The sequence below is a fragment of the Staurois parvus genome, unplaced genomic scaffold (genome assembly GCF_062004578.1).
Source record: "Staurois parvus isolate SC_StPar_1 unplaced genomic scaffold, SC_StPar_1.0 ptg000551l, whole genome shotgun sequence".
NCBI classification, from domain to species: domain Eukaryota; kingdom Metazoa; phylum Chordata; class Amphibia; order Anura; family Ranidae; genus Staurois; species Staurois parvus.
This window is the reverse complement of record NW_028318347.1, coordinates 1,237,906-1,254,996: the sequence shown is the minus strand read 5'-3', so window position 1 is coordinate 1,254,996 and position 17,091 is coordinate 1,237,906. Positions and strand designations below refer to the sequence as shown.

General features: G+C 49.7%; 2 protein-coding genes across 2 annotated transcripts in view; one reads left to right on the top strand and one right to left on the bottom strand.

The window, feature by feature from the left end:
* LOC149451038 (uncharacterized) overlaps positions 1 to 17,091 on the top strand; it is a 221,199-nt gene that overhangs the window by 43,124 nt on the left and 160,984 nt on the right. The window lies entirely within an intron of this gene.
* On the bottom strand, positions 1,146 to 15,921 carry LOC149451040 (uncharacterized). The gene is made up of 2 exons (XM_089691134.1): positions 15,361 to 15,921; positions 1,146 to 2,933 (listed from the first exon to the last, which is right to left on the bottom strand). Exon 2 carries the CDS (start codon positions 2,599 to 2,601, stop codon positions 1,288 to 1,290), a length of 1,314 nt encoding a protein of 437 aa, XP_089547260.1. The 5' UTR covers positions 2,602 to 2,933; positions 15,361 to 15,921; the 3' UTR covers positions 1,146 to 1,287.

The following is a 17,091-nucleotide window of genomic DNA, read 5'->3' as shown; positions in this document are numbered from 1 at the left end:
GCTGAACTGGGACATCACCATAAGTGGTTCAGGACAGATTGCACCCTTTATGTAAATATTAATTCTAACCATAGTTACACTTTAGGGTCAACATCATAATGTTTCTAGGGTCAAAAGAGGGTTCTTCACAAACAATATCTACCCAAAAAAAGAGAATTGACTATTCAGAGTCATTGAAGAGAACCCGAGTCAGAGGAATTTCAGTCCCCCAGAAGATGCAGTCGTAGTATGTGATCGGTCTATGGAGAGGAGCAATAGCTGAACAGAGAGACAATATAATAAGGAAGTCCAATCTTCTCCTGATGGAATCCCTTAGACTTGTGGCAGGACAAGATGGAACACAAGCAGCCAGCTGGGTGTAAGTGGTACTGTTGAACACATCCCAAACAAAGAGCAGTGAATTGGTGTTGGAAGGCCTACACCAGCTTAGGAATTTGATTTCTCACTGAACAGAGATTTCTCCATGGTTGTTGTCCCTGTTGCAGTCCTACCTGTAAAGCTGTCATCCATAAGAGGAGGAGGAACCTGGAAATAAGGCATTGATCATTGGAGGGGAGGTGGAATATGTGAAGAGAGGCGTGGACAAGGTGAGCGTAGCTGGAGCCCTCAAGCTAGACGGATATTGGAAAAGTCAGCAGAATCTAGAAAAGTCTCTCCCACTGAGGCTTTGGAGGCTTGGTAAGATGCCACTTGACCACTACCTAGTCTTGGTGCTGAGGCAGTGTTGGTAATGCATTAGCCCAGGATCTGACAATGAAGAAAACACTTGGGAACACAGCTCAGTTAATGAATGATGAAAATATATTACATGTTCAGTCAAAGCTCCATGAAAAGGATAGAGATTAAAATCATTAGGAAACACAATTCACTGTTGATACTTGTCTGAAAAAAATAGTCAAAAGGTAAAATAGTCTTGGGATTCTACCCCTTTAAAACCCCCCTTCTCCCCATTACCTCCTGCAGCTGAAGCCTGTGAATCCTCTGGTGTGTGATCAGCTGTGACTTATGTAAAAAAATCTGTTACACTCACAACACGGCTACGGCTTTTCTCTGGTGTGGACCCTCTTGTTTGTGTTAAGTTGTTCTCTATGTTTAAAAGATTTGTCACATTGAGAACAGTGATATGGCTTCTCTCCAGTGTGACTGCTCTGGTGTATAATAAGGCTTTCCTTATATACAAAAGCTTTGCCACATTCAGAACACTGATATGGCCTTTCTCCAGTGTGAGTATTCTGGTGTATGATAAGTTTGCATTTGGTTGTAAACATTTTATCACATTCAGAACACTCAAAGCTGCTTTCCAGTGTGAACTGTCCTGTGTATGATAAGCTCTGACTTAGTTTTAAAAGCTTTATCACATTCAGAACATTGATGTGGCTTCTCTCCAGTGTGAATCATCTGGTGTCTGATAAGGGATGACGCTTGTCTAAAAGTGGTATTGCATTCAGAACACTGATATGGTTTCTCTCCAGTGTGAATCCTCTGGTGTGTGATAAGATTACCTTTCATTGTGAAAGCTTTGTTACATTCAGAACACTGATATGGCTTCTTTCCAGTGTGAATCCTCTTGTGTGTGATAAGACTTGACTTCATTGTAAAAGCTGTATCACATTCAAAACACTGATATGGCTTCTCTCCGGTGTGAATCCTCTGATGTGTGATAAGACTTGACTTCATTGTAAAAGCTTTATCACATTCAGAACACTGATATGGCTTCTCTCCGGTGTGAATCCTCTTGTGTTTGATAAGATACTCTTTCGTTGTAAAAGTCTTATCACATTCAGAACATTGATATGGCTTCTCTCTAGTGTGACTCCTCTGGTGTGCGATAAGATAGCACTTCTGCATAAAAGCTTTGTCACATTCAGAACACTGATATGTCTTATCTCTAGTGTGAATCCTCTGGTGTGTCATAAGATTACCTTTCACTGTAAAAGCTTTATCACATTCAGAACACTGATATGGCGTCTCTCCTGTGTGAATCCTCTTGTGTTTCATAAGATTATCTTTTGTTGTAAAAGCTTTATCACATTCAGAACACTGATATGGCTTCTCTCTAGTGTGGACTCTCTGGTGTGCGATAAGATAGCACTTCAGTGTAAAAGCTTTGTCACATTCAGAACACTGATATGACTTCTCTCCAGTGTGAATCCTCTGGTGTGTCATAAGATTACATTTAATTGTAAAAGCTTTATCACATTGAGAACACTGATATGGCTTCTCTCCAGTGTGAATCCTCAGGTGTGTCATAAGATTACCTTTCATTGTAAAAGCTTTATCACATTCCGAACACTGATATGGCTTCTCTCTAGTGTGAATCCTCTGGTGTGTGATAAGATAACACTTGTGTGTAAAAGCTTTATCACATTCAGAACACTGATATGTCTTCTCTCCAGTATGAATCCTCTGGTGTTTGATAAGTTGATCCTTCGATGTAAAGGTTTTATCACATTCAGAACACTGATATGGCTTCCCTCCGGTGTGAACCCTCTGGTGTTTGTTAAGATTACCCTTTGTTGTAAAAGCTGTGTTGCACTCAAAACACTGAAAAGGTTTTTCTTCAGTGTGACCCTTCTGGGGTGTGATATGTTTTGCCTTCATTGTAAAACCTTAATCACAATCCAAACAAGAAATAGCTTCTGAAATAATTGTTATGGATGCAAGGGTTGAACTACATTGTAAAGCCATTGTCACTTCCAGAACACTGAAATGACTTCTCTCCTGTTGTGCTCTGAGGGTGGATCAATGTTGAAGAGGATCCAAACCATTAACAACATTGAGAACACTGATACGTCTCATGTCCTGTGTGAATCCTCCAGTGAACTACGATAAAGATGTTCAGTCACCTAAGACATCCGTATGGCTCGTTTCCCATGTGACTGAGTTGTACTTATGAAGACCAGCATGACCGAAAACTTGGTTCTTCAATCCACCTGTACAGAAAAACAAAAAAGTCAGAATTCTATATAAAGGGCTAAATAAAGATGTTTTCTATATTTTTTTAATTAAAATGAAAATTTATGAAAACATCCAAAACATTCCAGAGTTGACATCTGAGTACAATCAGTATCACGACATGCATTGTCAGATAATGAAACACATCCAAAGTCAGAAACGTGTAACATAGCGCACAACAGCCTTATGCTATTGGGTTTTCACAGCCATCATGGTCCACTTGGGATAGAAAAATAATATGTTAAAATTCAAAAGTATAGGAGTACACCTTGCATCACATTACCATCTTACAGTGAGGAACAGAAGTATTTGAACACCCTGCGATTTTGCAAGTTCTCCCACTCAGAAATCATGGAGGGGTCTGGAATTCACATTGTAGGGGCTCCATGCAAGATCTCACCATGTGGGGTATCACTGATGATAAGAAAGGTGAGGAATCAGCCCAGAACTACAAGGGAGGAGCTGGTCAATGACATGAAGAGAGCTGGGACCACAGTTTCAAAGGTCACTGTCGGTAGAACACTACGCCGTCATGGTTTCCAATCATGCATTGCACGAAAGGTTCCCCTACTCAAGTCATCACATGGCCAGGCCCGTCTGAAGGTTGCCAATGACCATCTGGATGATCCAGAGGAGGCATGGGAGAAAGTCATGTGGTCAGATGAGACCAAAGGAGAGCTTTTTGGTCTAAACTTCACTCGTCATGTTTGGAGGAAAAAGAAGGATGAGTTGCGCCTGAAGAATACCATCCCTACTGTGAAGCATGGGGGTGGTAACATCATGCTTTGGGGGTGCTTTTCTGCGAAGGGGACAGGACGACTGCACTGTATTAAGGAGAGGATGAATGTGGCCATTTATTGTGAGATTTTCAGCAACAACCTCCTTCCCTCAGTCAGAGCATTGAAGATGGGTCGTGGCTGGATCTTCCAACATGACAACGACCCGAAGCACACAGCCAGGAGAACCAAGGAATGGCTCAGTAAGAAGCATATCAAGGCTCTGGAGTGGCCCAGCCAGTCTCCACACCTAAATCCAATAGAACATCTTTGGAGGGAGCTGAAACTCCGTGTTGCTCAGCGACAGCCCCGAAACGTGACAGATCTAGAGGAGATCTGTGTGGAGGAGTCGGCCAAAATCCCTGTTGCAGTGCAAACCTGGCCAAGGACTACAGGAAACGTCTGACCTCTGTAATTGCAGACAAAGGCTTCTGTACCAAATATTAACACGGATCCTCTCAGGGGTTCAAATACTTCTGTTCAGCAGTGCGAGACAAATACATTCTTTACAAATCATACAATGTGATCTCCTGAATTCTGTCCTCAGAGTGGGAATCCCCTCCAATGTGAATGTCAGACCCTCCATGATGGAGAAGTGGGAGAACTTGCAGAATCGCAGGGGGTTCAAATACTTCTGTTCCTCACTGTATTTGCATATCTGTCTTTGTGGTGGGAGCACGCCGTATGGGCAGCTCCCAGCACAGAGGCGGAGGTCTCACTGAAAGCTCTGGGTCCCATACTAATGATCAAAACTCAGAACTCCCAACTCTGGGTCACCTGATCACTGTGAGCCTCTGATTGGCTATCACAATGAGGAGTCACTGTGAAGCTCGCCCCACGTGTTTTCTTACATTGTCTCTCCTCTCAGAGAAAAAAAAAACAACAGTTTGTAAAAAAATCAATCAATAATAATATTAATAATAATAATAATAACAGTAATTTAAAATAAAAAAAATAAAAAAATACGTAGATGAAGGTTTGATCTAGGACAGTGCCAGGGTTAGTGTTTGGGTCAAGGTCAGGGTCAAAGGTTAAGGTCAGAGTCAGTATTTTGGGGGGGTTATTTATTTATGTAAATTAGTATCAGTGTCAGTTAGTGTCGGTGTGTTTTAGTAGGTAAAAAAAATGTAAAGAAAAATGCGCAGTACTGTTCCTGGGCTGTACTACGGGTACAAACAGCAACTAACATACACATACGAGGTATTGCTGCCATCGTCGGGGGCAGGAGAATTGTTGGGGGTTGTCCTTTGGTGGTGGGTTATGGCAGCAGCAAGAAATATACAGCTAACTTTAGAAAAAATGATTTTCACTATTTTGGGCCTGTTTTCCTTTGATCATATAAAAATAAAATCAGGAGATGTCCATTACCATTTACCAACTGGATGCACAAAGTAGTTGTGATGACGGTTTCACTAACGCATGTCAAAGCTGCAAAATTGTGCTTAGGCATTAACATTTGTTGTACCTTCAGGCGTGAAGGGGTTTGGGTTCAGTTTGATGTCATTGAAAAAAGCTGGATTAATGGTGCCGACAATCGTGTCCCAATATCTATGAAGATTATGCGTTTAGAGTGGTTCTGAGGGCCAGTTGACACCAGAATGTGATGTGGGAAATCTGAGGTCCATGTTTGTGTCCCCCACCTGGTGTCAGTGCAATGCTAACGACACCCCAAACGCAGGCCACAATCACAGGGCATTTTCCTGCACTGGATGGCATGGCACAGAAGTACTGACGTTCCATGCGTTCCGGTTGCTGTGTGTTTTGTGAAGTAGTCCAAGCACAACTTTAGCTGTGGTCTGGTGCCATTTCAGCCAATTCAAATGAATGGTGTGAAATCATACTGCACCCAGATAGCATGTGAATCGCACTGGAACGCACAGAGCATTGCATGCGCAGCACGTTCCTGTGCAATGTATCCACTTGAAGATCAGGCCTTTTCTGACCATTTTTATTTACATTTCAAAATCAGATTTTTTGCTAGAAAATCAGTTAGAGCCCCAAACGTTATAGACTTTTTATAGCGGAGGTCCTAGAGAATAAAATGAAGGGTGTTGCAATTTTTTACACGCAGTATTTGCGCAGCTGTTTTTTCTAGTGCAAATTTTGGGGAAAAATACATTTTTAAAAGTTCTGATGTAAAAAAATACAATGTAACACCAAATTGTTTGGTAACATTTTTAAAAATGTATGTTATGGCGAGTGAATAAATACCAAACGTGTCATTCTTTAAAAGTGCGCACGCCTGCAACAGCCACAAATGACGTAAATGTCATTATCCACAGGCGATGCTATAAAAGCCTTTACAGGGCCCCACTTTAGATTTACACAGGAGGTCTAGTACTAGAATTACTGCCCTCGATCTGATGTTCACGGTGTTACCTCACATGTGTGGGACCATCGCTGTTTGAAAGCGTGCGGCATGTCTCGTGCATTCACCTTTTGCGCACAAACACGGGGGGGAGGGGGGCTGCATATTTCTTTCCATTTATTTTGTTGACATTGTCGCTTTACATTTCATTTGGATGACTTTTATTGGTATCACAGAAAATATAAATATCCCCTGTGATAGCAATAGGCAGTGACAGGTACTCTTTATGGAGAGATCTGGGGTGTATTAGCCTCCAAATCTCTCCTCTGCCATTAACATCTGATCGCACCAAGATCAGTGTAATCAGATACTTTAGGCCCCTTTCACACGGACGTTCCGATTGGGTCCGGACCCGATCAGAACCTCTATTCTCCTCTATGGAGCGGCAGGTGTAAACGGATATGTGTCCCTTTACACTCGCCGACATCCGATCCACCAAAAAGAGACAGATGGGGATCCATTCCCCTTCTGTCCATTGGATCGGATCACATGGCAGTCTGACCGCCCATAGAGGACAGCAGGCCGTGTCCATGTCCGCTCTGTATAAGCGAAGCAGACGCAGGCTTGTCATCCATTTGCCCAACAGCGATCAGCAGAGAGATCCCCCGCTGAGCAAGAGGATCCGCTGACGGGCCCACCCAGTGTGAAAGGGGCCTTACCATTTTATATTCCAGAAAACCAGAAGGGATGAATGCTCATCACTTCCATCTTCCTGTATCATGGAGGCCATCAGGGACGATCTGGCCTCTGTTTGTTTCTATGGGACAGGAGAGGCTGAGAGGGCCACAGAAGGCGGTGGGAGGGGGGAGGTCCCCTCCCGCTGCTTGTAAAAGCAATCCAGCGGCTAATTATCTGGTTGGATTGCTTTTATAAGAAAGCAGACCCTCGGCTCTAACACCGGGATGACTTCTTCAGCTGCAGTCATGATATGAGTTCTCTGCCAGCCCACTTATTAATTCCCAGTTATTAATTCCTTGTTCCTTTAATCCATCCTGGCCATAAGAAGAGCATCCTCCAATTAGTATTCTACTTCTGTGTGCCAAAGGTCCCTAGCTGTAATTACCGCACCCCCTCAACAAAAGGTCCCAAATTCAATTAGTTTTTTCCCCCATTGTTATCTTGTTTACAGCTACAAATTCAATTATTGTGTTTCCTTCCCTGTCCATCTTGCCCATCATGGTTTGTGTCCATGTAAAATTCTTCTCCACTGTTATTCCATTTACAGCTGCAAATCTAATTACTGTGTTTCCTTGACCATCCTGTCCGACCTGCTTTTCTGCCCAAATGTAATATCCTCCCCACTGCCCTCCTGTTTACAGCTACAAATTCAATGACTGTATTTCCTTTCCTATCCATTCCCTCCATTGTCATCCAAAATGCTCAATTAAGGCCTTCCCTCCATTGTCATCCTGCTAATGACCCCCCTCGACCTCTCGTCCTGCCCCGGAGTTTAAGAGGTCAGTGCTGGTCTCTCCCAATGTTCCATTCTGCTGTGCATCCACTGAGGGATCCAGCTGCGGCTGGACTCTAGTGGCCTAGACTCTGCCTGAGCCCCATTGGAGTAAGGGGGACCCCAGAAGCCACATCAGCTCTTCCTGAGACCACCACATCAGCTCTTCCTGAGATGCTGCCAGCTCTATCTGGGATTATCACATCAGCTCTGCGTGGGTGTATGCTTCTCCTGTGCTATCTGACCTGTTTATGAACTGCCTCTTACCTCCCTGTTAGATTACAAACTGCTGTAGAGGCTTTAACTTTGCCCACCGGGGCTGAATTACAAAGTATTCTGGGCTCTCTCTCTGCACTACTCCCCATTGAGTGACTGTTGTCTGTTTTAATAAAGCTTTAAGTGTTTGCCGCCTGCCTTGTGTGTTCTGTCCCGCCTACCCTCCGTCACACCACCAAGTGATCTTCCATGTACCAGCAAAGACAAGGGTGAAGCTCAAAATCTCATTCAGTCATCTTCCATGAGAACATGCCCCCCCCTCTGCCTTGTCCCACACCATCCCCCATCCTGTGTCAGTGTGCAGGGGGGCGCAGGAGGATATTCTAGTCTGCTGGTCTATATTAAGTAGGGTGGGAGAGGAGGGGGAGGGGTATTAGGATCCATGTCATGTATGTCAGCTGTCTGCATCATTATTGGCCCCAGACCTGCATTCCGGACAGTTCAGTGTACAGACAGAGGGGGGATTTACTAAATACAACTAGGCTGTTCACTTTACACTTTTCACAGAACTTTCCCCCGGAGCTTAGTGAATGCGGTGAAATCTGACTTTACAAAGAATATCCAATCACACGCAAAGAAAATGTAAAAAATGCAATTTTGCTTCCACATGATTGGCTGATGGAAGTCAGGAGAGCTTCACCTCATTACCCGACCCCTCGTCTACTAAGGTACATTTCTTATCCTTCTGGTATTCAAGGGGTTAAACACAAATGAGGTTTGTATTATTATTTCAGCCAGCGGTCATGTAAAATTGATCCGGGCAGCTGTAGAAGCAGCCAATCACTTTACAGTACAGAGAATGTGCCGCCCCTCCCCCCTGCTGGTGCCTGCCGTGTTTCCTCCAGGATGTCCAGGACGGAGGAACATCGGTAAACCACTTCAGCTTACTAAGCAGGAGGAGCTTGGAGAGGATCTGATCCCCCGATCTCATCTGTGATGAATGAACCCCGAAATGACAAACATTCTGTCACCTCCAGGTTCAGAGCCGCCATTCCCGGGAGCCGGAGTCACAAGTTTTTTTCCTTTTTCCACGTAGCGATGGAGGCGGGCATTGTGAGTGACGTTGGATCTATTCGGGGGACATTTTTTACATTTTTATTTTTAATAAAGGACTTGTCACAGAACGTCTCCTGTCATTATTTACACATTTTTTCTTGTGAATGAGTAACTGTAACATGTACTCCATACTCATTCACATGGGGGGGCTTTCAGATTCCGATAAGACCCCAGCATACAGAAAATTGGAAGGACAGGGGGCAGTATAGGGACAGTAGGGAGGACAGGGGGCATTGTGGGGGACAGTAGGAAGTACAGGGGGCATTGTGGGGGACAGTAGGAAGTACAGGGGCATTGTGGGGGACAGTAGGGAGGACAGGGGGCATTGTGGGGGACAGTAGGGAGGACAGAAGGCATTGTGGGGTACAGTAGGAAGGACAGGGGGCATTGTGGGGGACAATAGGGAGGACAGGGGGCAGTGTGGGGGACAGTAGGGAGGACAGGGGGCATTGTGGGGGACAGTAGGAAGGACAGGGGGCATTGTGGGGGACAGTAGGAAGGACAGGAGGCATTGTGGGGCACAGTAGGGACAGGGGGCATTGTGGGGGACCGTAGGAAGGACAGGGGGCATTGTGGGGGACAGCAGGAAGGACAGGGGGCATTGTGGAGGACAGTAGGGAGGACACGGGACATTGTGGGGGACAGTAGGAAGGATAGGAGGCAGTGTGGGGGACAGTAGGGAGGACAGGAGGCAGTATGGGGGACAGTAGGGAGGACAGGGGGCAGTGTGGGGGACAGTAGGGAGGACAGGGGGCAGTGTGGGGGACAGTAGGGAGGACAGGGGGCAGTGTGGGGGACAGTAGGGAGGACAAAGGGCAATGTGGGGAAGAGTAGGGAGGACAGGAGCATTGTGGGGACAATAGGGAGGACAGGGGGTAGTGTGGGGGACAGTAGGGAGGACAAAGGGCAATGTGGGGAAGAGTAGGGAGGACAGGAGCATTGTGGGGACAATAGGGAGGACAGGGGCAGTGTGGGAGACAGTAGGAAGGACAGGGGGCAGTGTTGGAGACAGTAAGGAGGACAGGGAGAATTGTGGGGGACAGTAGGGAGAACATGGAGCACTGAGGGGAACGGGGAGGACAGGGCGCAGTGCGGTGACAATAGTGAGGATAGGGAGCAGCATGGGGACAGTAGGGAGGACAGGGGGCAGTGTGGGGGACAGTAGGGAGCACACGGGGCATTGTGGGGGACAGTAGGAAGGACAGGGGGAAGTGTGGGGGAAAGAAGGGAGGACAGGAGGCAGTGTGGGGGAAAGTAGGAAGGATAGGAGGCAGTGTGGGGGACAGTAGGAAGGACAGGGGGCAGTTTGGGGGACAGTAGGGAGGACAGGGGGCATTGTGGGGGAAAGTAGGAAGGACAGGGGGCATTGTGGGGGACAGTAGGGAGGACAGGGGGCATTGTGGGGGACAGTAGGAAGGATAGGAGGCAGTGTGGGGGACAGTAGGAAGGACAGGGGGCATTGTGGGGGACAGTAAGGAGGACAGGGGGAATTGTGGGAAACAGTAGGAAGGACAGGGGGCAGTGTGGGGGACAGTAGGGAGGACAGGAGGCAGTGTGGGGACAGTAAGGAGGACAGGGGGCACTGTGGGGACAGTAGGGAGGACAGAGGGCAATGTGGGGAAGAGTAGGGAGGACAGGGGCAGTGTGGGGGACAGTAGGAAGGACAGGGGGCAGTGTTGGAGACAGTAAGGAGGACAGGGATAATTGTGGGGGACAGTAGGGAGGACAGGGGACATTTTGGGTGAACGTAGGGAGGACAGGGGTCAGTGCAGGGAAAGTAGGGAGGACAGGGGGCATTGTGGGGACCATAGGGAGGACAGGGGGTAGTGTGGGGGACAGTAATGAGGACAGGGGGCAGTGTGAGGGACAGTAGGGAGGACAGGAGGCAGTGTGGGGGACAGTAGGGAGGACAGGGGGCATTGTGGGGGACAGTAGGAAGGACAGGGGGCATTGTGGGGTACAGTAGGAAGGACAGGGGGCATTGTGGGGGACAGTAGGGAGGACAGGGGGCATTGTGGGAAACAGTAGGAAGGACAGGGGCAGTGTGGGGGACAGTAGGGAGGACAGGGGGCATTGTGGGGACAGTAGGGAGGACAGAGGGCAATGTGGGGAAGAGTAGGGAGGACAGGGGCAGTGTGGGGGACAGTAGGAAGGACAGGGGGCAGTGTTGGAGACAGTAAGGAGGACAGGGAGAATTGTGGGGGACAGTAGGGAGGACAGGGGACATTTTGGGTGAAAGTAGGGAGGACAGGGGTCAGTGCAGGGAAAGTAGGGAGGACAGGGGGCATTGTGGGGACCGTAGGGAGGACAGGGGGTAGTGTGGGGGACAGTAATGAGGACAGGAGGCATTGTGGGGACAGTAGGGAGGACAGGGGGCACTGTGGGGACAGTAGGGAGGACAGGGGGCACTGTGGGGACAGTAGGGAGGACAGAGGGCAATGTGGGGAAGAGTAGGGAGGACAGGGGCATTGTGGGGACAGTAGGGAGGACAGGGGCATTGTGGGGACAGTAGGGAGGACAGGAGGCAGTGTTGGAGACAGTAAGGAGGACAGGGAGAATTGTGGGGGACAGTAGGGAGGACAGGGGACATTTTGGGTGAAAGTAGGGAGGACAGGGGTCAGTGCAGGGAAAGTAGGGAGGACAGGGGGCATTGTGGGGACCGTAGGGAGGACAGGAGGCAGTGTGGGGGACAGTAATGAGGACAGGAGGCATTGTGGGGACAGTAGGGAGGACAGGGTATAATGTGGGGAAGAGTAGGGAGGACAGGGGCATTGTGGGGACAATAGGGAGGACAGGGGCAGTGTGGGGGACAGTAGGAAGGACAGGGGGCAGTGTTGGAGACAGTAAGGAGGACAGGGATAATTGTGGGGGACAGTAGGGAGGACAGGGGACATTTTGGGTGAAAGTAGGGAGGACAGGGGTCAGTGCAGGGAAAGTAGGGAGGACAGGGGGCATTGTGGGGACCGTAGGGAGGACAGGGGGTAGTGTGGGGGACAGTAATGAGGACAGGAGGCATTGTGGGGACAGTAGGGAGGACAGGGGGCAATGTGGGGAAGAGTAGGGAGGACAGGGGCATTGTGGGGACAATAGGGAGGACAGGGGCAGTGTGGGGGACAGTAGGAAGGACAGGGGACATTTTGGGTGAAAGTAGGGAGGACAGGGGTCAGTGCAGGGAAAGTAGGGAGGACAGGGGGCATTGTGGGGACCGTAGGGAGGACAGGGGGCACTGTGGGGACAGTAGGGAGGACAGAGGGCAATGTGGGGAAGAGTAGGGAGGACAGGGGGCAGTGTGGGGGACAGTAGGAAGGACAGGGGGCAGTGTTGGAGACAGTAAGGAGGACAGGGAGAATTGTGGGAGACAGTAGGGAGGACAGGGGACATTTTGGGTGAAAGTAGGGAGGACAGGGGTCAGTGCAGGGAAAGTAGGGAGGACAGGGGGCATTGTGGGGACAGTAGGGAGGACAGGGGGCACTGTGGGGACAGTAGGGAGGACAGGGGGCACTGTGGGGACAGTAGGGAGGACAGAGGGCAATGTGGGGAAGAGTAGGGAGGACAGGGGCATTGTGGGGACAGTAGGGAGGACAGGGGCATTGTGGGGACAGTAGGGAGGACAGGGGCAGTGTGGTGGACAGTAGGAAGGACAGGGGGCAGTGTTGGAGACAGTAAGGAGGACAGGGAGAATTGTGGGGGACAGTAGGGAGGACAGGGGACATTTTGGGTGAAAGTAGGGAGGACAGGGGTCAGTGCAGGGAAAGTAGGGAGGACAGGGGGCATTGTGGGGACCGTAGGGAGGACAGGGGGTAGTGTGGGGGACAGTAATGAGGACAGGAGGCATTGTGGGGACAGTAGGGAGGACAGGGGGCAGTGTGGGGGACAGTAGGAAGGACAGGGGGCAGTGTTGGAGACAGTAAGGAGGACAGGGAGAATTGTGGGGGACAGTAGGGAGAACATGGAGCACTGAGGGGAACGGGGAGGACAGGGCGCAGTGCGGTGACAATAGTGAGGATAGGGAGCAGCGTGGGGACAGTAGGGAGGACAGGGGGCAGTGTGGGGGACAGTAGGGAGGACAGAGGGCAGCGTGGGGACAGTAGGGAGGACAGAGGGCAGCGTGGGGACAGTAGGGAGGACAGGGGGCAGTGTGGGGGACAGTAGGGAGGACAGGGGACATTTTGGGTGAAAGTAGGGAGGACAGGGGGCAGTGCAGGGAAAGTAGGGTAGGACAGGGGGCATTGTGGGGACCGTAGGGAGGACAGGGGATAGTGTGGGGGACAGTAATGAGGACAGGAGTCATTGTGGGGACATAAGGTAGGACAGGGGGCAGGGTTGCGGGACAGTATGGAGGACAGGGGGAATTGTGGGGGACAGAAGGGAGGAAAGGGGGCACTGAGGGGACAGGGAGGAAAGGGCGCAGTGCGGGGACAGTAGGGAGGACAGGGGGCAGTGTGGGGAGAGTAGGAATTACAGGGGACATTGTGGGGGACAGTAGGGAGGACACGGGGCATTGCGTGGGCAGCAGGGAGCACAGAGGGACAATGCAGGGACAGTAATGAGGACAGGAGGCAGTTTGGGGGACAGTAGGGAAGACGGGGTAATGTGGGGGACAGTAGAGAGGACATTGGGCACTGATGGGACAGGGAGGATAGGGCGCAGTGCGGGGACAGTATGTAGGACAGGGGGCAGTGTGGGTACAGAAGGTAGGACAGGGTCATTGCGTGGGCAGTAGGGAGGACAGGGACAGTGCATGGATAGTAGGAAGGACACGAGGCAGTATAGGGGACAGTAGGGAAGACAGGGGGTAGTGTGGGGGACAGTATGGAGGACAGGGGGCTGTGTGGGTTATAGTAGGGAGGACAGGGGGCATTGTGGGGGACAGTAGGGAGGACAGGGGGCATTGTGGGTGACAGTAGGGAGACCAGGGGCATTGTGGGGACAGTAGGGAGGACAGAGGGCAGTGTGGGGGACAGTAGGGAGGACAGGGGCATTGTGGGGGACAGTATGGAGGGCAGGGGGCATTGTGGGGGATAGTAGGGAGGACAGGGGGAAGTGTGGGGGACAGTAGGGAGGACAGGGGCATTGTGGGAGACAGTATGGAGGACAGGGGGCAGCTTGAGGGACAGTAGGGAGGACAGGAGGCATTTTAGGGGACAGAAGGGAGGACAGGGCACAGTGCGGGAACAATCGTGAGGATAGGGAGCAGTGTGGGGACAGTAAAGAGGACAGGGGGCAGTATGAGAACAGTGGGAATTACAGCGGGCATTTTGTGGGACAGTAGGGAGCACAAGGGGCAGTGCGGGGAAAGAAGGGAGGAAAGAGAACATTGTGGGGACAGAAGGTAGGACAGGGGGAGAGTGCAGTTACAGAAGTAAGGACAGGAGACACTATGGGGGACAGTAGGGAAGACAGGGGGTAGTGTGGGGAACAGTATGGAGGAAAGGGGGCAGTGTGGGGGACAGTAGGAAGGACAGGGGGCAGTGTGGGGGACAGTAGGGAGGACAGAGCGCAGTGTGGGGGAAAGTAGGGAAGACTGGGAACATTGTGGGGGACAGTAGGGATGACAGGGGGCATTTTGGGGTCTGTATGGAGGACAGGGGGTAGTGTGGGGGATAGTAGGGAGGACAGGAGGCATTGTGGGGGACAGGAGGGAGGACAGGAGGCATTGTGGGGTACAGTAGGGAAGACAGGGGACAGTGTGGGGGACAGTAGGGAGGACAAAGGGCATTGTGTGGGACAGTAGGAAGGATAGGGGGCATTGTGGGGGACAGTAGGGAGGACAGGGGGGCAATGTGTGGGACAGTAGGGAGGACAGAGAGCAGTGTGGGGGACAGTAGGAAGGACAGGGGGGCAATGTGTGGGACAGTAGTGAGGACAGGGGGCAGTGTGGGGGACAGTAGGAAGGACAGGGGGCATTGTGGAGGACAGTAGGGATGACAAGGGGTTGTGGGGTTGACAGGGGAACAATGAGGGGGTCTTCTGGTTCTTGTAGTTCCCCTGCATTCCGTAACTCCACACTTTGTATATGAGTGACCCAAGTAATGATGAGTTATGCATACACCCCTGTTTAAGGGGTCACACCCCTTCCATGGTATCTGCTCCATGAAAGAGCCCCCCAAAAATGCAAAAAAGCAATATGAGTCTGGTGTGGATATTAGGGGGTTAATCACACAAAAATGTTAAATATAGTGTGAGGTCCCTGTAGAAAATCCATAGCGGACCCCCAATCTGAGCATGGAGCCAAGCTGGCCAGGGAAGGGAGTGCAAAGCTGGCCAGGGAAGGGAGTGCCAAGCATGCAACCAAGCTGGCCAGGGAAGGGAGTGCCAAGCATGCAACCAAGCTGGCCAGGGAAGGGAGTGCCAAGCATGCAGCCAAGCTGGCCAGGGAAGGGAGTGCCAAGCATGCAACCAAGCTGGCCAGGGAAGGGAGTGCCAGGCATGCGGCCCCCTCCTGAACCATATGAGGGGTACTCTGTATAGACCCTCACCAGTCCTCCTCCTGGATTCCTCTAGTCCTCCTTCTCTCCAGGAATGGCTGGGATGAGTCCTTTGGCTTTGAGTGACGGGAAGTGGAGACGTTCTCTTCCTTCTCATGTCCTCTTTACTCTTTCAGAGGGAAAAGTTTCCCCACCAATGGAGAGAGATGGAGGGGAGTCTGAAGGTCTTCTCTGGAAGATCCCATTACATTCCACACCCAGACATGGAGATTCCTCCACATGGGAGGTCATGTGACAGCCAAGAAGATTCCCCATTAGAGAGGCCCCCCTCCCCCCACCACCAGATGGATAGAGACTAAGAATAGACAAGACGGGACACTACAGGCTCTACAGACACACTGTGTATATACTGTATATAATACCCGGGACACGAGGGAAGGGGGACGGCACACTGGGGACACCCACAGAGGAGTAATATGTCCCTTACATTGGTGTCAGTGGAGTAGTATGTCTCTTACATTGGTGTCAGTGAAATAGTATTTCCCTTAGATTGGTGTCAGTGGAGTAGTATGTGCCCTACATTGGTGTCAGTGGAGAAGTATGTCCCTTACATTGGTGTCAGTGGAGTAGTATGTCTCTTACATTGGTGTCAGTGGAGTAGTATGTCTCTTACATTGGTGTCAGTGGAGAAGTATGTCCCTTACATTGGTGTCAGTGGAGAAATATGTCCTTTACATTGGTGTCAGTGGAGTAGTATGTCCCTTACATTGGTGTCAGTGGAGTAGTATCTCCTTACATTGGTGTCAGTGGAGTAGTATGTCTCTTACATTGGTGTCAGTGGAGTAGTATGTCCCTTACATTGGTGTCAGTGGATTAGTATGTCCTTACATTGGTGTCAGTGGAGTAGTATGTCCCTTACATTGGTGTCAATGGAGTAGTATGTCCCTTACATTGGTGTCAGTGGAGTAGTATGTCCTTATATTGGTGTCAGTGGAGTAGTATGTCCCTTACATTGGTGTCAGTGGAGTAGTATGTCCCTTACATTGGTGTCAGTGGAGTAGTATGTCCCTTACATTGGTGTCAGTGGAGTAATATGTCCCTTACATTGGTGTAAGTGGAGTAGTATGTAATTTACATTGGTGTCAGTGGAGTAGTATGTCCTTACATTGGTGTCAGTGGAGTAGTATGTCCCTTACATTGGTGTCAGTGGAGTAGTATGTCCTTACATTGGTGTCAGTGGAGTAGTATGTCCCTTACATTGGTGTCAGAGGAGTAGTATGTCCCTTACATTGGTGTCAGTGGAGAAGTATGTCCCTTACATTGGTGTCAGTGGAGTAGTATGTCCCTTACATTGGTGTCAGTGGAGTAGTATGTATCCTTACATTGGTGTCAGTGGAGTAGTATGTCCCTTACATTGGTGTCAGTGGAGTAGTATGTCCCTTACATTGGTGTCAGTGGAGTGGTATGTCCCTTACATTGGTGTCAGTGGAGTGTTATGTCCCTTACATTGGTGTCAGTGGAGTGGTATGTCCCTTACATTGGTGTCAGTGGAGTGGTATGTCCCTTACATTGGTGTCAGTGGAGTGGTATGTCCCTTACATTGGTGTCAGTGGAGTAGTATGTCTCTTACATTGGTGTCAGTGAAGTGGTATGTCCCTTACATTGATGTCAGTGGAGTAGTATGTCCCTTACATTGGTGTCAGTGGATTAGTATGTCCTTACATTGGTGTCAGTGGATTAGTATGTCCTTACATTGGTGTCAGTGGAGTAGTATGTCCCTTA

Bases quoted from the DNA above. Each gene is read 5' to 3' on its own strand.
- LOC149451040 (XM_089691134.1), bottom strand. From the start codon at position 2,601: ATGAAGGCAAAACATATCACACCCCAGAAGGGTCACACTGAAGAAAAA.